This window comes from Panthera tigris, chromosome C2 (assembly GCF_018350195.1).
Source record: "Panthera tigris isolate Pti1 chromosome C2, P.tigris_Pti1_mat1.1, whole genome shotgun sequence".
Taxonomy (NCBI): domain Eukaryota; kingdom Metazoa; phylum Chordata; class Mammalia; order Carnivora; family Felidae; genus Panthera; species Panthera tigris.
The window spans coordinates 59,604,820-59,626,618 of NC_056668.1; the positions used below are offsets into that span (position 1 = coordinate 59,604,820).

At 36.8% G+C, this 21,799-nt stretch overlaps 1 protein-coding gene across 6 annotated transcripts in view; it reads left to right on the forward strand.

Annotated features, from left to right (window-relative positions):
* ATP6V1A (ATPase H+ transporting V1 subunit A) overlaps nt 1–21,080 on the forward strand; it is a 59,649-nt gene extending 38,569 nt beyond the window's left edge. For all 6 annotated transcript variants that reach the window (XM_007098628.3, XM_007098630.3, XM_007098627.3 and 3 more), the window contains 9 exons: nt 3,677–3,839; nt 4,376–4,484; nt 9,817–9,939; nt 10,297–10,411; nt 10,968–11,031; nt 12,865–13,068; nt 15,613–15,707; nt 17,531–17,702; nt 20,798–21,080. In XM_007098628.3, the coding sequence (XP_007098690.1) occupies nt 3,677–3,839; nt 4,376–4,484; nt 9,817–9,939; nt 10,297–10,411; nt 10,968–11,031; nt 12,865–13,068; nt 15,613–15,707; nt 17,531–17,702; nt 20,798–20,890 (1,138 nt within the window). In that variant the 3' untranslated portion in view covers nt 20,891–21,080. The remainder of the gene's footprint in view (nt 1–3,676; nt 3,840–4,375; nt 4,485–9,816; nt 9,940–10,296; nt 10,412–10,967; nt 11,032–12,864; nt 13,069–15,612; nt 15,708–17,530; nt 17,703–20,797) is intronic.
* Nucleotides 21,081–21,799: the final 719 nt, after the last annotated feature.

Sequence of the window (21,799 nt, forward strand, 5' to 3'; positions counted from 1 at the left end):
ACTATAAATATGGTTTCTAAAATCAACTGGGCTCTCTGTGCTGCCCAGGAATCTTTCTTAATTTATAGTCTGCTCTTTGCCATTTTCTTCATGAACTGCTTAAAAACCTCAAACCTCTTGTCTTTAAATCTCAGACTTTACCATACTCTGATTTACTTTCAACAAAAAGACTTCATCATTTATTTCACAGAAAAGACAGAAGCTGTGATACAGTAACTCCTTCAACTTCTGAATCATGAACCCACATACGTCCCACTTAAACCCTTCAAACCTACCCTCTGAGTTGTTCTCACTATTTCTCACAAGATCTTCGATCCTGTGACTTATTAGTCAGCACCTCCTGTTTCCATATCCTTCAGGAACCAGCTTAAGCTTAATAGTCTGTCACTCTTATGGATACTGGCCAATAGACTATATTTTCTTGTTCCTTTGTTTTCTGTCACACTCACCCGGCAAAATCCCAACTGAATCTGTCCAGCCACCTCCTGCTCCCAAGTCTACACACAGGCTGCTGAGAAATTCAGTTAATCAGTGCAAGGTGGTATCTCACTGCTGGGTCCCAAATCCTACTGCATTTCTCTCTTTCCCATTCTCCTGCTCTCCTCAGCAGCTGTTTCAGACCTCTGCACCTGCCTCAGGTCCTGGGCTCTACTCTTCCTTCTTCATTAGCAACAAATGATCATACTAGAGCCTTCACATGTGAAACTCCTTCCATTAATGTACACTTCCATTTGTCCCCTCTCATCTTTCCTCTTTCTGGAGCTTATCCTACCTCATGTCTCCTCAGGGACCTCCCTCTGTAGGTCATCTTCCCTTTATTTCCCATTTCATGAAAAAATATCTACCTTCTATCCTTTTCTCCTTTCTGTCTTCCACTACTTGTCTCCTCATCTTCACAGCCAGACTCCTTGAAAGAATAAATTAGCCATCTCAACTTTTCCCACTGTAATTCACAGTGCCTGCCCAGCTGGCTTGCCCACAGTTGAAACTACTGTCACTAACATTCTCACTCACTACCATACTGATAATTCAATAAATAAGTTTTAGTATTTCCTTAATTTCTATGACTTTGAATGTTGAATGTTGCTGCTGATTCCTTCCTCCTTGAAATACCCTGTTTTTGTTCTTCCTGTTAGCTTCTATACACAAGTCCTTATTCTCTACTGCAAGTTCCTTCTCCTTTAATTTTGATATTTCTTAGAGTTTTTCCCTTTCTGGGGCCCCTTACCCTATGTGGATAACTTTGTCCACTCTAATGACTTAAATCTTCCTCTACATATGATGACTTCCAAATCTGTATCTTCCCCCAGATCTTATGTGAGTTCCAGACTCACATTTCACTTCTGATCATGCCTCTCCTTTTGAACATCTAATGGGTACTTCTAAGTCAGTATGTTCATAGCTAAAATCATCATCTTAATCACCACTCCCTTCCTTGAAACTTGTTCATCTTTTTTTGTTGCCTGTTTCAACGGCTATCATTATCCATCCAGTGAATGCTGAATCTAAAATCTATGATTTCTCTCAAGGATCATTCTTACCTGCTCACATCTAATTATTGAAGCAGTGCTTTTATTCTCTTACCCAGGTATTTTTTATCTACATCTTTCATCCCTACTCCATGATTTTAATTAAGGATCTTACCCTCGTTCCTGCCATAATCACATTTAATTAGACTTCTCCTTAGTCTTGCCTTCTTTCAAAAGGATTGTCCATATTACATAATGATGCATCTAAAACACATAACTGGTCCTATACTGTTTTGCTTGAAACCCCAAAATGCTTTTTATTGCTCTTAAATCCTCCTGCGGCACCTGGGTGGCTCAGTCGGTTGAGTGTCCAACTTCTTCATCATTTTGCCATTTTCTTTATCTTCATGATTTCACGGTTCGTGGGTTTGAGCCCCATGTTGGGCTCTGTGATGATGGCTCAGGCCTGGAGCCTGCTTCAGATTCTGTGTCCCCCTCTCTCTCTGTCCCTCCCCCACTCATGCTCTGTCTTTCTCTCAAAAATAAATAAATATTAAAAAAATATATACTCCTTAACTCCTTATAAAACCATCTGGTCTGTGATCTGGCTATTGCTTACCTTCCAGTATCATGTCAGCCACTTGACTGCCCAGCTTCCTTATGCGTCATCTTCCAGGCATCCTGAAGGACTTTTAGTTCCTCAAGCAGTGCTCCCTTTTGCCCCTGGACCTTTGGATATGCTATTTCCTCTGCTTAGAATGTTATTTCCCTTTGTCTGGCTAATTTCTGTTTCCTCTCAGGTCCTTCCCTTCAGAAGGATTTCCTGACCCTACTCCAATCCAGTGTCAGACTTTGCACCCCTTCCTGTGTTTTCCCCTAGCACCTCGGATGTTCTCTTGATAGCGTGTTTCACATTGAATTGCTGAACTTCCAAACTGGGGCACACCCAGCCCTGCCTCCCCATCCAAGTTAAAAGTGATTTGAGAGAGGTATACAAAGCTATAGGATGAATGGACATGCCCTCGTGGTTTATCAGACCTTTCAAACTGAAAGGTTTGAAGGAGAGGGACATCTGGGTGGCTCAGTCAGTTGAGCATCCAACTTCATCTCAGATCATGATCTCAGTTTGTGAGTTCAAGCCCCACATCGGGCTCACTGCTGTCAGCCTGTCAGCACAGAGCCCACTTCAGATTCTCTGTCCCCTTCTATCTGCCCCTCTTCCACCTGTGCTGTCCCCCCCAAAATAAATAAGTATTAAAAGAAAAAAAAGGTTTGAAGAAGAAAAAAAAATGTTTAATGTGTATTAGTTTAATTTTGAAGAAGTCTGTCATTATAATTAAGGTCATAATGTTTCTGTGAATTTTATAATAAAACAGTATTGCAAAGAAATTTCCCTTAGCATTAAATTTCATTTCTCCTGCCCACACCCTCCTGCTCTACATGCACACTTGGCGTGTGAACACACACACACAGACACATACCACACCATTCACTTTGCCCTGCCCTTAAGGATATTTCACTCTTCTCATGCCACTTCTTAGGGAAAGCTTGAATGTAGCTGCTAAATGGCACTATAACCACCAGCTGACTTTGGTTTACACCGCTGGAATGTGAGCTCTGCGTACAGAAACATGGCTATCTTATTTGCTGGTGTCTCTCCAGCAATTTAAACAGTTTTAGTGCCTAGGAAGTACTTTATGAATAGTTATTCAGTGTATAAAAGGGGATTGGCATAACACCTTAACAAAATTCTTTGTTCATTAACCTTTATAGCAAGATATGATTTTCTTAGGTCTTATTTTTTGCCTCAAGACAACTTAGAAAAGTTGTTTAAATTTTTCTTTTAGCTGTAATTCCTATATTGTGCTTACATGAACTAATTTATATAAACATTCCAAGTATCATTAGTACTATTTTATTTCATATTCCTTTTCCCCAGGTACTTTATGGCATGTACCCTCCCAATCTAGCTATTAAAGGTGGTAGAGATGGTTAATGACAATAAAAAACATACACTGTTACAGGTACCAGCTGCGGAAGCAATTACTGTATCTGTTTATCTATCTTTGTGTATATATGTAGATACAGATGAAAATATTTCAAAGTGCTTTCCTTTCTTCAACTTGTTTTTCTGTGTCACTTACCTACTTTATTTGTTAGTAGTAATTAGCAAGTGTAGTAATCCACACTTTGTTTTCTCCGCTCAGATGTGTACAGGGAGGAACTACTGCAATCCCGGGGGCTTTTGGCTGTGGAAAGACAGTGATATCGCAGTCTCTATCCAAGTATTCCAATAGTGATGTGATCATCTATGTAGGATGTGGTGAACGAGGAAATGAGATGTCTGAAGTCCTCCGGGACTTCCCAGAGGTCTGTACATACAAAGCTTCAAATATTATTTTAGAGAAAATACCACTAACCAACTTCCTTTGGCAATTAAAAAAGCTTTGTCTTGGACCTAGAGCAATGCTCTGATTTGTCAAGGATCTCTTAAAGAATTTTCTGATTATATGTGTGATTCAATTTGTATATTCCAGGAAAGGAATTTGAATTTTTCAAATACTTTAAAGTTTCTCTTTGTGGTCTGATGGTTTTCAGTTATTGGGAGAAAGATAACATACACAAAATATTTGTAGATGGGAACTTTATATTGGCTTTATATGATCTACTAGGTTGCTAAAGTAATATTCCTTTTTCCATAAAATAATGGATTTCATTTATGCAGTGGAAATAATGCCTGTCTTCTTTCCAGCACAGTGGGGCAGGGAGGAGAGGTTGGAGTGATGAGAAATATTACTTTGGGAAAACTGATTATAAGAGGGATTAAATATGGGTAAGTTGTAAAAGCGGGGACTAAAATGTTCTGTTTGGAAATGGGAGGGTCATAATCGATTGTTTGCTTCTAGCTCACGATGGAAGTCGATGGTAAGGTGGAATCAATTATGAAGAGGACAGCTTTGGTAGCCAATACCTCCAATATGCCTGTTGCTGCTAGAGAAGCTTCTATTTATACTGGTGAGTATATGAATTGAAATAAAAGCAGTGTACATCTGTTCTTAAGTTTAAAGCTAGCACCAAACCTTTTCTTTTTCCAAAGAACTTTCCTTTCATTCTAAAATACTTTGTGTGTACAACCATATTCCTAGCTTTTAAAAAATGCTGCACAAAAATGAATAAATCAATAAATAAAAATAAAAAATGCTTTATGTACATATGAGGATATGTCAGTATATTTCTAGAATTGTCTCAATCTTGTTAATAATCAGAAAACGATGTTATCTTCTACTACCATTTTTTTTTTTCATTACATCTTTTACCATTGTTCTAAACTCCAAATAAATCTGTATGTCTGTAACTTTAATGATGACCTTTGGATTAGTATATTTTGATGGTTGGATATAAAAGATAAGAAAATCAGTGCACTTATGTGTTACCTCCCATATTTGCTCCCACTTCTATCCCCGCTTTTTGGTACTTTTATTTCTACATTTTCAGATTTATGATATTCACATTCTATGTGTAACCATGCATACAATATTCGTATTAGCCTTAAACCTAGAGTAAAATGGAGTCAGTCCCCACAGGCACTCTTTTGGCTATAATTTCTCCATTTATTTTGTGGTTGGCTAAAATCTGACTTTTGAAAGTTTCCTCAAGAAAGTCTCAGGGAAACTACATTCTATGAATTCTTATTTCTTCATAAGTTTGTTTTTTTCTACTGCCTTTAAATTTTCTTTTTTGTTTGTTTTTTTTTAATGTTTATTTTTGAGAGAGAGAGAGAGAAAGAGTGTGAGCAGGGGAGGGGCAGAGAGAGAGGGAGACACAGAATCTGAAGCAGGCTCCAGACTTCGAGCTGTCAGCACAGAGCCCAGCATGGGACTCGAACTCACAAGCCATGAGATCATGACCTGAGCCTAAGTCAGATGTTTAACTGACTGAGCCACGCAGGCACACCTGTTTTTGTTTTTGTTTTTGTTTTTGTTTTTGTTTTTGTTTTTGTTTTTGTTTTTGTTTTTGTTTTTTTAAGTAATCTCTACCCCCAGCATGGGGCTCAAACTCATGACTCTGAGATCAAGAGTCGCATGCCCTTCCGACTAAGCCAGCCAGGCACCCCAATACTGCCTTTAAATTTTAATAGTAGTTTGGTTGAGTATAAAATATTTTGGATCAATGTTTGTTTCCTTGAGAACTTTTATTGTAGCACTAAATACAAGGGAGGGATCTGAAGCCAACCTGCTTTTTTTTCCTTTTATGGAAGATTTTTTTTTTCCCCAAAGGAATTTCTCTTTCAATTTAAAGTTTTATAACTTTGGGCACCTGGGTGGCTCAGTCAATTAAGCGTCTGACTTCTGCTTAGGTCATGATCCCACAGATCTTGAGTTCAAGCCCCGCATCAGGCTCTGTACTGACAGCTCAGAGCCTGGAGCCTGCTTTGGATTCTGTGTCTCCCTCTCTCTCTGCCTCTCCCCCAATCATGTACTGTCTCTTTCTGTCTCTCAAAAATAAGTAAACATTAAAAATTAAAAAAAAAAAAGTTTTACAACTTTATTAAGATATATGCCAGTATTGATAGTTTTGATAAATTTTTCTTGAGGCGTAGGAAACGTCAGCTTATGAACTTTTTCAGCTTATGAACGTGTCTTTCATTTTGGAAAATTTTCAAGAATTGTTTCCCAAACTTTTCTCTTCTGCTATGGTTATCTTCTTCAAACTAGACATATTGGATCTCCTTTATCTGTTTACCTTATATATCTTATCCTTTCTAATCCTTTTTATTTAGCCTTTTGTTCATTTGCTCACAGGATATTCAGTGGTTATTCTTTGCTTTGCTGCTAATGAAACGTTCATTTCCGTAATGGCTTTATTTTTTCTTCCAGCTCTTTGTTGAGCTCTGCTGGCTCATGAAACCTCTTTTCTGACCTTACTGTATATTCCTTGAGATTTTATTGTGTGGTAGGACGTGTTATTAACAGTTTCTTTCATTAATTTATCGTGGTCACAGTTTTCACCTATTCCTTGGCAGGTTCTTTGGCCATCATTGTATTTGCTCTTCTGTCCTTTTTCTTCTTGTATTTTTTGTAGTTCCCATACTGATATGTATTGTTACTATTACTCATCTCTGCAGGAGATGGGAAAGGAGACAGGATTGCTTCATGGCAATCTGTGGAGTTTGTTATGGCATGGAGTTGTGTAAGTTACTTTGATCTTCTCCTGCCAACAGAAATCTACTGCCACAAGGTCACTTACAGTGCATTCTTTCTCTTCTACCCTGCCTCACCCACTTTTTCCTCACTGTAAAAGAGTGCCTACCTGCATTTTGTTTGTCCCCATCACCCTGCTTCTCCTTGATGCCATACTGGATCCATGGAACTCCTGCCAGTACCCAGTATCCCTTGTGCAGTGTTCCAAACAAAGGATTCTTGGCTTTGCCCCAGTTTTACAAAAGCATAATCTGAGATGTTCAGCTTCAGGTGAATTCTTGGGGTCTTCCCACATCCTTGTTTGGGTTTTACCTCATTTAGGTGGCTTTCCTCATTATTTTGTTGTGTAGCTAAACATGTCCCCTAGTTTTTGGTAATAGAGTTTGTGTTTTTTATACTTCTTGTTCTCCTTGTTTGGTGATAACTTTTATGAGAAGGGAAAAGAGATATATTCACCTATTATTTTAAGACAAGAAGTCTACCTACTTCTTCTAAATGGCTGCACAGTATCCCTTCTGTATGGGTGTATCATAATCTATTTTACCAGCATCCTTCTGGTAGACACATAAATTATTGACAGGTTTTGTTTTTTTGTTTTTGTTTTGGGTTTTGTTTTGTTTGTTTGTTTGTTTGTTTTTTGCTATCACAAACCTTGATTCACTAAAACATGCTTGTGTATGTTTTTTACAGTTTCTTTTCATGTTTTGTGCATGTGTTTCTTTGTACATTTTTGTAAGGTAAGTTTATAAAAGTAAAATTGTTAAGCATACAACTGTTAATGTGGATCTTAGATATTGATAGCTCTTCATAAAGGATATGAGTGAACAAGAGTTCTGTTTCCCCACATCTTCACCAGTGCTATGTTTTGTAATGCTTCCTAATGATAATTATCAAACATACAGTGAACGCTGATGTACTCAGCACCTAGATTTTACAATTTACTATCCCTGCTTTATAGATACCTATTCAGTCTGCGCTCTCTCTCCCAAAAATAAAAAGACATTAAAAAAAAAAAAAAAAAGGCAGGGAGGCGCCTGGGTGGCTCAGTTGGTTGAGCATCCGACTTCAGCTCTGATCACGATCTCTTGGTTCACTTGTTTGAGCCCTGCATCAGGCTCTGTGCTGACAGCTCAGAGCCTGGAGCCTGTTTCAGATTCTGTGTCTCCACCTCTCTCTGCCCCTCCCCTGCTCACACTCTGTCTCTCTCTCTCTCAAAAATAAATTTTAAAAAACATTTAAAAATTTTTAAAATAAAGATACTGATTCAGTCTGTATTTCTTTCAGCTAACATCTTTCCTATCTGTATTAACTAATTGAAAGCTGCATTCTGTCCATTTTCCTTTTGGATAGGAGTTATTTTTCATACTGATTTATAAAAGCTCTTTGAAATTAGTCTTTTATCTGTCATGAGTTGGCCAGTGTTTTCCCAGTTTGTTCATTTTTTTATTTTGTCTGAGGTTTTTTGTTTTTTTTTTTAACTAGTAGGCACTGAAAACTCTTTGAAGTTTACTTATATGTATCTGTTTCTTCCCCCAAGTCTCCCTAATACATTATCACAGAGGCTTAAAGTGCAGCTATGTATGCTCATATAAGTGAGGATCTGATCCTATCATCAGATTGAAATATGTGATAACTATTGTTTTTTTAAGCGTTTTTAAATGTTTATTTGTTTATTTTTGAGAAAGTGCAAGCCGGGGAGAGGCAGAAAGAGAGGGAGAGAAAGGATCCCAAGCATGCTCCATGCAGTGCTCAGGGCTCTATCTCATAATGCCTGAGACCATAATCTGAGCCAAAATCAAGAGTTGGTCACTTAAGCAACTGAGTCACCTAGGCACCCCTTTTTTTAAAACTTAATAATGAGAAACAATATTTTTTTTAAAGACTTTGTTCATGGAATCATTTTTTTAGAAGCCTCAGATATCGATTTCTTATTCTGAAAGTACAATATGATAAATAGTAAGGCGCTGAATTTTCGAGTACTATTTTGTTTTACTTATATAAGACTTTTTCTTTACTGGTAAAATAAAGGAATCAGGGCATTAGATTTTGAGACTATTATAATTTAGTAAAGGCGTTTATACATATCATTTCATCCAATATATACAAGTAGGTAGAACAAGAGTTATTCCATTTTAACAGATTAGGAAATCACACTGGGAAATGAAGTTAGTTGTGGAGATTAATCAGAGAACAGGAGGTAGAACCCAGGACTTCTTTCTGTCTATTAGCTTCTTCTAAATGGTTTACTCTAAGTGATTTAACAGAACAGAACCTGGTATACACAGGAGAATGATCTGGATAATTAAGATATTACTTGTGTTAACATTTGTTGCATTTGAAAAATAAGCTAATTAGTTGATGGTTTTTGGTATATGTATATGTGATACATAGACAAAAGCTACAATGGGAATTAATTTCAGACTTAATTGTCTCAACAAAAAATAGAGAAAAAGTCTTTTCCTGGTTTTTAAAATGTACAATATTGGGATACCTGGATGGCTCAGTCAGTTAAGTTTCTGACTTTGGCTCAAATCACGATCTCACGGTTTGTGGGCTCAAGCCCTGCGTCAGACTCAGAGCCTGGACACAGATTCTGTGTCTCCCTCTATCTGTCCCTCTCCCGCTCATGCTCTGTCTCTCTCAAAAATAAATAAACTAAAAAAATTAAATGCACAATATTAGAATAGGCTATGGCAACAAATAAACCCAAATTTGTCATTGCTCAGGCTAACAGATGTTTTTTTAAGTGGTTAGGGGGACTCTTCTTCATTCTGTCATTCTGGGCTGGGACCCAGGCTGAAAAGTACTCTTCCGTTTTCAACTCCTGACTTTCAGGGCTGCTGGGAGTCCTGTCCATCTCAGTAAGCCAGAAAGAATAAAGAGCATGGAAGGATGTGTGGCATGCCTGATGATGGAACTCATTACTTCGACTTTCATTCTGTTAGCTAGAGGTCAGTTACCTGGTCATATCTAAATACAAAGGAAGCTAGGAAATATAATTTGGCTTTATGCACAAAAGAAGGGGGATTTTGATGAACAGCTAACAGTCTGCCTCATGTACTTATTGCTTTAAAGTTTTCTTAATGATGACAAAGTCAGGATTCTACATTATAGAATTATAACTTGTAATATTCTCCCCAATTTAGGAATTACGCTGTCAGAATATTTCCGTGACATGGGTTATCACGTCAGTATGATGGCTGACTCTACCTCTAGATGGGCGGAGGCCCTTAGAGAAATCTCTGGTCGCTTAGCTGAAATGCCTGCAGGTGAGTCTTTGTATTGCTTATTATATTAAAAGGCTGATAGGATTTTTAGGACTGGCTTAGAACCTCCCTTAAATTTCTTTTCACGGGGCTCCTGGGTGGCTCAGTTGGTTGAGCATCCACCTTCACTCAAGTCGTCATCTCATGGTTCCTGAGTTGGAGCCCTGCGTCGAGCTCTATGCTGACAGCGTGGGACCTGGAGCCTGCTTCAGATTCTGTGTCTCACTCTTTGCCCTTCCCCCGTTCGCTCTCTTTCTGTCTCTCTCTCTGTCTCTCTCTTTCAAAAATAAACATTAAAATTTTTTTCTTTTTCTTTTTCTTTTTTTTAGTTAAAGAAAAAATTTTCTTTTTGCTTTTCAGATAGTGGATATCCTGCATACCTTGGTGCCCGTCTGGCCTCTTTCTATGAGCGAGCAGGCAGGGTGAAATGTCTTGGAAATCCTGAAAGAGAAGGAAGTGTCAGCATTGTAGGAGCGTAAGCACCTAAACTATTTACTCTTCAAAAGAAGAATAAAAAGTCATATATTTTAAAGAGAAAATACTCAGCTTCCTCTGAGGGTAGTGGTTCTTAACCACTGCAGGGTCACCCGAGGAGCTCTTTACAATGTACACGTTTAGGTTATCTCTGCATTGATTTTTTTATATTCAAGTCACAATATCTTACGAGTAACTTAGAAAATTATAGACATGTTTAAGTAAGATTGTATGGAAAAACAAAGTGAAGATCCATGATCACTACCTAAAGCCATACTTTGTTCTTAGAGTTTTTTCTTCCTTCCTGCTTCATGTATTCGATTAGAGTCACGAAACTGATTATGTCTCTCATATTTTGCACTTGAAGGCATTCAATAGTTACCATTCTTATTTGCAATTTAGTATTTATTTTTATTAATATTTGTATGTAGATTTTCTTTTCAAAGGTTAGTTCTAAAGTTATTTACATTAAAATTAACTTCTAAAAAACTTTTACTTTCATATACCAGCTGTGTTTTCTTAAGCTTTTCTAATGACTTTTTTTCTTTTAAATTTAGGGTTTCTCCACCTGGTGGTGATTTTTCTGATCCAGTTACATCCGCTACTCTTGGTATTGTTCAGGTATACCTTTTCCTAGCATAGTCAACTTCTGAGCTTTCCCCCCCTTACCCTAATGTTACCTAATCATCGTGAAGTATTAAATTTACTCATTAAAAAGTAGGCAGTAGGAAGGTTTGTTTTAGGAACATTCTTGTCACTGAGAGTTTTTATTCTGTCCATTCTTTCTTAGCTCTTTGCTGAAGATTTATGAAATTTAATTTTTGTAAGTGGAAAATATATCTGGAATAGCAAAGTTTTATTAGTGTTAGAATAATACTACCCTTTAAATGAGAGTAACCCTGGTTGTAGAAACAAATAGGCCTAAAAATGCATAATGACAAAAACCCAGTAGAAGTTTCTTTTTCCTCATAGTATGGTCTAAAGCAGATGATCCTATCAGAGGGCAGCTCTTTTCCATATACTAATAATTCACAGACCAGAGGTCCTTCCAGCTTGGGCTCCACCATCATCACCTAGACTGTTAACCATCTGCATCTTGCTGCCACAAGGGGAAACTGTGGAGAAGGCACACCCGCTGTGTGAACTTTGGGCTCCAGTGCAATCCCCCACTCATTCTGTTAGCCACACCCAGATGAAAGCAAAGCTGGAAAGTGTAGTTTCTGCCTACGAAGCTGCCTCCCAGTGACAAGGCATGAATAGTAGTGGATAGCTAGCCAACTTGGCCATTAAGAGAAGCCTAAGTGAAAGATGTATACAAATCAGGACTATAGTAAAGAAAATAAATGTTGATATATTCATAAGTATTATTCATGTGAGAAAAAGAATATTTGCTTACATTTCTGTCAGTGTCTGATAAAAAGAAATGTCAGGCTAAATGTACAGCTCTCAAGGTGTTTAACCTTTGCTAACATTTTGAGTTTAAATTGCCGGGAAAGGAGGAGTAAAGTTAAGAAGGTATAAAATATAGGGGGTTCCTGGGCGGCTTAGTTAAGCATCCAACTTTGGCTCAGGTCATGATCTCACACCTTTTTTGTGTGTTTGAGCGTTGCATCAGGCTCTGTGCTGGCAGCTCAGAGCCTGGAGCTGCTTCAGGTTCTGTGTCTTCCTCTTTGTCTCTGCCCCACCCCGGCTCTAACTCTGTGTCTCTCAAAAGTACATAAACATTAAAAAACAAAACAAAATGGGGTGCCTGGGTGGCTCAGTTGGTTAAGCAGCCTACTTCGGCTCAGGTCACGATCTCACGGTTGGTGAATTTGAGCCCCATATCAGGCTCTGTGCTGACAGCTCAGCACCTGGAGCTGCTTCAGATTCTGTCTCCCTGTCTCTCTCTGCCCCTCCCCCACTCAGGCAGTCTCTTTCTCTCTCAAAAATAAATAAACATCAAAAAATTGTGAAAAAAAAAGTAGTAGAAAACTTTAAAAAATGACTAAAATATACATGAACATTTGGCCTTTGAAAAATGATTGGTAGACTTATTGAGTTGACCCTTCATGATAGGGAATCCAAGTTAATCAGAATGTTTCCAGGTTTTTAATCAAAGGGAAGAATCTGTTCTTTCTCTATAGACATTTTCTGGTTCCTCTGTTTATATTGTACCATAATAAATCTTCAAAGGAGTCAATTTTTTTTTTACTATCAGATTTGCCATACTATTGAGGAAATTCAGATACAATTTGAATTTGACTATAATTCTCCTGAAACTAAAAGAAATATATTTTTTAATTCTAAGTTTTATTCTATTTCAGTTACACATGGTATATACTAAAAAGATAATTTGACCAAAAAATTACAAAATTGCGTATTTAGAACAAACAAATATACTTCAAGGCTTTATTTATTTACTTATTTAAGAAAAATCATTGAATTTGTTTTTGGCTTTTTTTTTTACATCAGGTGTTTTGGGGCTTAGATAAGAAACTAGCTCAACGTAAGCATTTCCCCTCTGTCAACTGGCTAATCAGCTATAGCAAGTACATGCGTGCGTTGGACGAGTACTATGACAAACACTTCACAGAATTTGTTCCTCTGAGGACCAAAGCTAAGGAGATTCTGCAGGAAGAAGAAGACCTGGCAGAAATTGTACAACTTGTCGGAAAGGTAAGTGGTTAAGCCCCATGGAGGACAGATCCAGGAGTTATACTGGTGTGTTTTAAGGACAGAGAGAACCTTGGATTCTTGCCTAGCAAAATGAGTCCTTATTAAATGTTTTTTAAAATAATGGAATTTTAGCTTAGCCTTTATCCAGTAGATATTTGAGGGTCCTATTTATGTTATGGAAGGTAGAAAGATGATTATTGTTTTGATTATCTACTATTGAATAACAAACCACTCCAATACTTTTGAGTGTTTGAACAGTGTTTTACTGCTCGTAGTTTCGGGGCTGATTGACTGTTGGACTTTCTTGCTTGGGCCCCTCATACAGTTGCAGTCATATGGTGGCTGAGGCTGGAGTCATCTGAAAGTTTCTTCCCTCGCAGGTTTAGTGCCTGGGCTGGGATGGCTAGAATGGCTATGGGTTAGCTGGACATTTCTCCGTCCATGTAGTGTCTCCACATGGCAGTTTAGGGCTGTCAGACAGAGTATATAAAAAGAAAGAAAGTGGAAACCAACAGCCTCGTAAGTTGGGGCCCCCAAACTAGTATATCTATCACTTCTGTTTTATGTTCTGGTCAAAGCAGGCACATAGCTTTCCTAGGTTAAAGAAGAGGGGCTTGCACTTCAAAATGGTCAACCAGAAGGAGAAACTAAATTGTTAGAGCCTTTATATTCTTTTTGACCTCTATAGTGCTTTCCATGGTCCTGGTTATATTGTAGATGAGAAAGAAACACTGGATTTACTTTTATTTCTTGAAATAGAACATACCCATCACCAACCAAATTAGAAGTGCCGTGCTTTGGATCAATTTTATTTTTGCAGGAGCACCAAGGCTAGGAATCAGAAGGATTGGATGCTAGTTTTTTGTTTTTTTTTTATAATAGCTGTGTGGCCTTAAACACGTGACTTGTATTCTTGTGTCTGTGTCTTGATGTTTCAAAGGAGGATGGTATAATTAAATTTAGCCAGATTAAATTCCAGAGTTGAATGACTTCTCAGATGGTATGCAGTGCTAGTCAGGATGTCTGTTTCTCTATCTGGCTCTGTTCTTTTTATTATATGTTATAAAGTCACCTCCTAATTTCTTTTCCACAACCGATAGTATTATTAGCTAACTAACACATATTAAATACTCATTTTTTATAAATGAGTACTATGGCCCTGGTTAAGAGGAAGTAGAAACAGAAGACCTCCAGAACCAAAGACAATATAAGAAAAGAAAATCACAGGGGCATTTTGTTTGTGAATATAGATATCAAATTCCTAAATTAGATATTACTGTTTACTAGATTCTGTAAGGTATTAAAAGAATAAAATAACACAAGTAAAGTTTATCTCAGGAATGCAAATATGATTCAACACAAAATCTGTTATTGTAACTCACTAATGTAATTAATGTAATGAAAAAGGGATATCTCAACCAATGCGGAAAAAGCATTTGAAGTTCATTACTTATTTATAGTTTTTAAAAATCTCTTAGTAAGCAAGGAATAGAGGGGAATTTCCTTAATTTGTTAAAGGTAATAGACTAAAACCCAGGGTAAATATTTTACTTAAAGGAAAAATTTCTGATGCATTCTGTTTAAATATCAGGATTAAAACAAGAATACTTACTATCACTGCTAATGCTCAAATACCAGAAGACCTAATCAATGATGTAAGAAAAGAGAAAACTTGTAAAGAAAGAAATTAAAATATCATTATATAATAAGAAAAATAACAATTAATAGAGAAACGATTAGAACTAATAGAAGTTTGGTGAGGGTTTCAAGATAAACAAAAAATCAAGAAAATGTTTCTGTATTAGCAATAGCAGTTAGAAAATAAAACTAAAAATAAGGTGTCGACAATAGTAACAAAAATGAGAATGTAGGAACTAATCAAAAATAACATTATTCTGTGGAAAACATTTTAAAACTAATAAATGAAACAAAATCTAAAGACATAGACAGTCCAAGCTCTTAGATAGACTTATTAGGTAGATACCACTTTAATCTATAAATTTGATGTGATGCCAGTCAAATTCCTGGTTACATCTTCTGTACAAATTAGTAACCATTCAAAAATTCATTTGCTATCACAAATACTATTCTTTTAAAAAGAATAATAAAAAGGGAGATTTTACTCTATTGGATATGTCACAAAAATACAAATATTGTATGATTTCGTCTAAAGCAGTCACATTCATAGAAACAGAAAGTAGAATGGTGGTTACCAGGGTCTGAGAGAGGGGGAGAAGGAGAGTTGCTATTTAATGGATGTAGAGTTTCAGATTTGCAAGATGACCAGTTATGGTTATCTGTTTCACAACAATGTGAATATACTTAACATTACTGAACTACACTTAAAACTGGTTAAGATGGAAATTTTTATCTTAAATGGTTTTTACCACAATAAAAAAAAATTAACAAGCAGTTATAAAGTGAATTTATTAATGATAGGTGATTGTGTATTGATTATACAGTTTTTGTTTGCTTAATTGCTTATAATCACTGATCCCACATTATGGAAGTAAATTTTTAAAAATATATTTTTTTCTCTTTTAGGCTTCTCTAGCAGAAACAGATAAAATCACTCTGGAAGTAGCAAAACTTATCAAAGATGATTTCTTACAACAAAATGGGTATACTCCTTATGACAGGTAACCTATCCTGATTATTTTCTTTTTTTATTTGAGGATTTTCTGTTGGATTTTGAAGAAAGAGCTGCCTTCACATTAGAATTCTTTTTTTTTTTTTCTTCTTCAAATGCAGACGCAACTCTGACTCAATTTATGTTCTTTGGATTGTTATAACAAACATCTAACGATCAAATATGTCCCCTTGTCTTGATTTTGCTTATTTGTGCAGTTATGACAGTATTTTCACTCATTGCCCAGCCATCTTTAAGTAGATTAGATTATGGCATAGTGTGCAGAATGAGGGGATCATTGCCTCCTTCAGAAGCTTTTCTCAATGCCTCTTACAACTGCCCATGCCTCTTCTACTCTTTTCCTAAATAAGTATGTCCTACTTTCGTGCTTCATTTCCCAGTAGACTTAGTCTCTTTCTTTCTGCCAGTCTCTGTTAGATGTCCCATTTGTCTCTGCATCTACTGTGGCTTATTTAAAGTCTCCATTTCTTTTAATTTTTTTTAAATTTTTTAATGTTTGTTTATTTTTGAGAGAGAGAGAGAGAGAGAGACAGAGTGTGAGCAGAAAGAGAGGGAGACACAGAATCCGAAACAGGCTCCAGGCTCTGAGCTGTCAGCACAGAGCCCGACGCGGGTCTCATACGAACTGTGAGATGATGACCTGAGCCAAAGTCAGACTCTTAACCGACTGAGCCACCCAGGTGCCCAAGTCCCCATTTCTTTTAAACTTTGATAATATTGAGCCCTTTCATCATAGGCTAGCTTTTCTCCCTCAGATCATAGTTGGACTGAAGAAGGAACTGAACAAATAGGAGGATTATGAGAATGTAGGAGAAGCAGAAAATATGATAACATAAATCTCAAAAATCTGTATCAGGAAGTTAAGTTCTGGCCACCCATACAAAAATAACTCAACCAGGGGAAAATTCTTTGGAAAGCATAATACAGAATGTTCATGAAATTGTGCATACAAGTGTGTTTAAATGTGTCAGGAAGTTGATAAGAATGCATGTGATCCAAGTTGAGTATTAATGTGTGTGTCCTCATTATTAAAAGGTATGGGTAAGTGAAAATGAACACATTAATGGGGGAAGGGGCTACTGTTCATTTTAGGAAATTACAGTTTTCTGTTTTCCTATTATTCATTAAACCTTCACCCCACTATCACAAGGGAGTCTTTGCAACTCAGTTATTTTACCATTTGGGTTACTCCTTTAACTGCACTGTACGAAAACAGACCCTCAGAGATTAGATTATAGCAGTACTCAGTCATTAGATTATAGCAGTACTGTTTAATTGTCCTTCCTCTTTAGTTATTTTCTTTTTTTTTTTTTTAATTTTTTTTTAACATTCATTTATTATTGAGAGACAGAGAGAGACAGAGCATGAGCATGGGAGGGGCAGAGAAAGGAGACACAGAATCTGAAGCAGGCTCCAGGCTCCAAGCTGCCAGCACAGAGCCCGACATGGGGCTTAAACTCACAAACCGCGAGATCATGACCTGAGCTGAAGTCGGACACTCAACCGACTGAGCCACCCAGGCGCCCCATCTTTAGTTATTTTAATAGATAAAAAAAAAACATCACCTTAAGATAAATAAATGAATATATATCTCCATCTATGCATTCACTCCATATCCCATCTCTACCCAAAAACTCTGGATACATAGTTGTTAGTGTTTACCACTTTTTTTTTCGTTCCTTATTATCTGATAAATATAAGTAGTCTGCATATTTAAATAAAGAAGCTAATGCTCTGGTATTTTGTAGATGAAATATGAGCCTGCTTTGGATTTTATTTTGTTAATTATTTTGACTTTCATTTTTACCCTAGGTTCTGCCCATTCTACAAGACAGTAGGGATGCTGTCCAACATGATTGCGTTTTATGATATGGCCCGTAGAGCTGTTGAAACCACTGCACAGAGTGACAATAAAATCACATGGTCCATTATCCGTGAGCACATGGGGGAGATCCTCTATAAACTTTCCTCCATGAAATTCAAGGTATATTTTGTTTCTACTTAACTTTTTTAGTAGGAAATGTTTCTTTTGAATTATTTAACTATTTACAAACAATCTATTTCTCCACAGACCTGATGTGTGAAACTTGGGTTTATGATTTTCATACATGCTCAGGACCAGAACAGACCTTAAAGTTATGTTCAAATAAGAATTCTAGTGATAAAAGTTATAGTACGTCATGTCTAAAATAAATGCTGACACGTTTTCCCTTTTGTCTTAACTGCCGGGCAATTTAGAGCTAAAATCATAGCTGGGCAGCAATTACTTAACCTCAAGTACCTATTACCAATTTACCCCCATGCTCACCTGAAATGACTTCTGCTGTTTACTTCTAAGTATCCTGTTACGCATCATTTCTAACTTTGAGGTGAATTCTTTTTTTTTTTAATTACTCTAGCCATAAATAGATAATTAAATGAGATTATCAGTAGAAATCCAAATGTGTATGATTGTTTTTAAAATATTTGATCAGTTGGGTTGTATTTAATTATTTCTAAATTAAGACATCCAAGTATATTTACTAATCACCTTTAGAGAAATTGAGAACGATTCTGTGAAAGTGTGTTATATATATAGTGTTTGTTTACACTATAGGTTGAAAGTAAATCTGTAAAAATAGTCACTGTAACAAGAATTTGTCGCTTCAATTCAAAACATATGACCCAATAACCAGATTTCTTTTTAAATGAAGTACAGTTGACATACAATAATCAGAAAAAAACATTTTTTTAAACAATTTTTTTAATGTTTGTTTATTTTGGGGAGAACAAAAGCAGGGGAGGGCACAGAGAGGGGACAGAGGATCTGAAGCAGGCTCCACACCGACAGCAGTGAGCCTGATGTGGGGCTCGAACTCATAAACCACGAGATCATGACCTAAGTAAGCCAAGTCAGACATTCAACTGACTGAGCCATCCAGGTGCCTTCCAAAAGAGGGGAGCACACAAGCCGGGGAGGGGCAGAGAAAGAGGGAGAGAGAGAATCCCAACCAGGCTCCTCACTGATAGCACAGAGCCCAACAGAGCTCTGTCTCACAAACTATGAGATCATGTGACCTGAGCCAAAATCAAAAGCCAGACACTTAACTGACTGAGCCACCCAGGTGCACCTAATCAGAGACTTTTGATATGAATGTATGTAAAAGGTTTTTTTTTTTTTTAACGTTCATTTATTTTAGAGACAGAGCAGAAGTGGGGGAGGGGCAGAGAGAACTGGAGACAGAATCTGAAGCAGGCTGCAGGCTCTGAGCTGTCAGTACAGAGCCCAACGCAGGGCTCGAACCCACGAACCATGAGATCATGACCTGAGCCGAAGTCGGACACTTAACCGACTGAGCCACCCAGGCACCCCAAAGATTGTTTATTAAACTTCTTAAATGTCATTCAAGGGTAAACAGGATCAACAGTACATTATGGCGTGTACATTATAGCAAGAGTATTATGAAGACATCAATATCATTTTTTCAAAGAATATCCAAAGATCTGAGCAAATGTTTATGGTATAATGAGTGAAAAAAATCAGGTTGCAAAAAAATTCCATATGTAATTTGATCCGAATTTTATTTTTAAAGATTAAACATTCATATGGATAAAGAAAATATGATACACAGACACATTCACACATGTACAGTGGAATGTTAACCATAAAAAGGTGAAATCTTGCCAATTGTAACCTGGATGGATTGAGAGAGTATAATGCTAAGTGAAGTAAGTCATTTAGAGGAAGGCAAATACCATATGATTTCACTCATATGTGGAATTTAAGAAACACAGCAAACAAAGGAAAAAAGAGGCAAACCAAAAAACAGACTCCTGTGGAGAATAGGCTGGTGGTTGTCAGAGGAGAGATGGGTTGGGGGAATGGGTGAAAGGAAGGTGAAGGGAATTAAGAACACACTGCTACTATGATAAGCACTGAGTAATGTATAGAAGTGTTGAATCACTATAATTGTATATTTAAAACTTATATAACACTGTATATTAGTTATACTTTAAATAAATAAATGAGATTATACATTCATAGGAAGAGGATAAAAAATATATGTGATAAGGGGCACCTGGGTGGCTCAGTTTGTTGAGCGGCTGACTCTTCGTCTTGGCTCAGGTTATGATCTCACAGTTCGTGGGTTCAATCCCCACGTCAGGCTCCACGCTGACAACATGGAGCCTGCTTGGGATTATACCTCTCTCTCTGCCCTTCCCCTGCTTGCTCATGCTCTCTCTGTCTCTCCCAAAATAAATAGGTGAACTTTAAAAAAAAATGTGTATATATATATATGTATATATATATGCAAGGATAAATAATATAGTGATGATTTCTGATCATGTGATTCAAGGTGATATCTTTTTTTCTATTTACATGCACATTGTATCAAATTAATACCTCCGTAATTTTTTATGTCATTAAATATTCTTCTGTAACATTATTTTGTGGCTGGAGAATAATATTTGCCTATTGTTAGGTATATAGGAAATTTCCAGTTGTTGGTATGGACAGCTTTGTTTATGTAGTTGGTTTTGTGTATTTTCCTGTTATAGCTTCCCAGAAGTGAAATGATTGAGTCAGGGCTTAAATATTTTAAAGCCTCTTTTATACATACTGCTCAATTAAGTTGTTTTCCATAAGGATTTAAAATACACATTTTAAGATTATTTTAGAAATTTTACTTCCTTTGTTCCAATGTGATACTATGAGACCTTGAACAGTAAATTATGTTTTGACTAAATTAATTCCAACTATCTTGTACATGCTAGAGAATGAATGTAATGTGTGATACTGCATAATTTTCCCATATTTTGCATATTGTTGAGGATAAATCGTCTATTGGTCGTTGAATACAGTTAGCAGGCAAAATACAAAATTAAAATTTTGTCTTCTTTCTGTTAGGTTGGAGTATTACTCCATTTATACATTTCTCTTCTTATAGGAAAATAAGGATAATTTTGACCTCTGCCTGTGTTTTAGCAGTGTACCTCACTTAACCTAATACTCAAAATATATTAAACATACGTAACTTACTACTTGTTCTGAAAATTCTTTTCCAAAGGTAAATTGAATTCTGTAATGTCTTTTTTCAGGATCCGGTAAAAGACGGTGAAGCAAAGATCAAGGCTGACTATGCACAACTTCTTGAAGACATGCAGAACGCATTCCGTAGCCTCGAAGATTAGAACTGTGATTTCTTTCCTTCTTTTCCTCAGCAGTCTCTCCTCTGTGTATAGTTTCCTAAATTTCTCATCTCCAAACCCTTTGCTTCTTTGTTGTGCAGCTTTGAGACTAGTGCCTATGTGTGTTATCGCTTGTTCCCCTGTTTATCTGGTGGGTCTTCTATGAAACAAACATTCCTTTGTTCCAGTGTTTGAAGGGCCTCCCTGATCCTTTCTCCGAATGGTGAATGTAGTAAATATATATAATGGCTACACTACTGTAAACTCATATGTAGGGTGACATGCCTCCTTGTCCTAGGTTTGCCCTTGCCTCATCACCATTAAATTGTAAATGGGACTATTGCATGTACTCTCTTTGCAATAGATCTGGAGCGGAAGGCCAGATTTCTACACGTTTTGACAGGTACTCTGTGAAATGACTCAATATCTATGTGGTAAGGTTATTTGCAGCTTAGCATTTTGCTAAGTAGCTGCTTTGCAGGATATAATTGCTTTTTTAAAACCATGAATGATTAATGTTCCAATTATGCATTGCCTCCCCCAGTATAAATCAGGAATGTTTATAGGAAACTGTTGGGAACTCTACTGTTTTTAAAACAGGCATTTGTGGGACTCAGCACAGTATATGAATCAGTACCCTCTAAAAAAGTGGAAAAGGAGCCAGGTGGTCAAACTTAAACATCATCTTGTTAAAGCATATTTTATTTCAGTATGAAAAATGCAGTATCAAGGGCTACCCTACTACATTACTAGGAAAGTCTTTTTAAAATCACATTTAAAACAATCACGGGGAACTTGATCCACTTCGTGCCCTTCTTCTTTTCCTCAAACATCTTAGAAGCCGAAGCTTCTAAGAATCATGTGGCAGTGTGATGGGCAGTAAAATGCCACAGAGAAGATATTCAGTAGTGG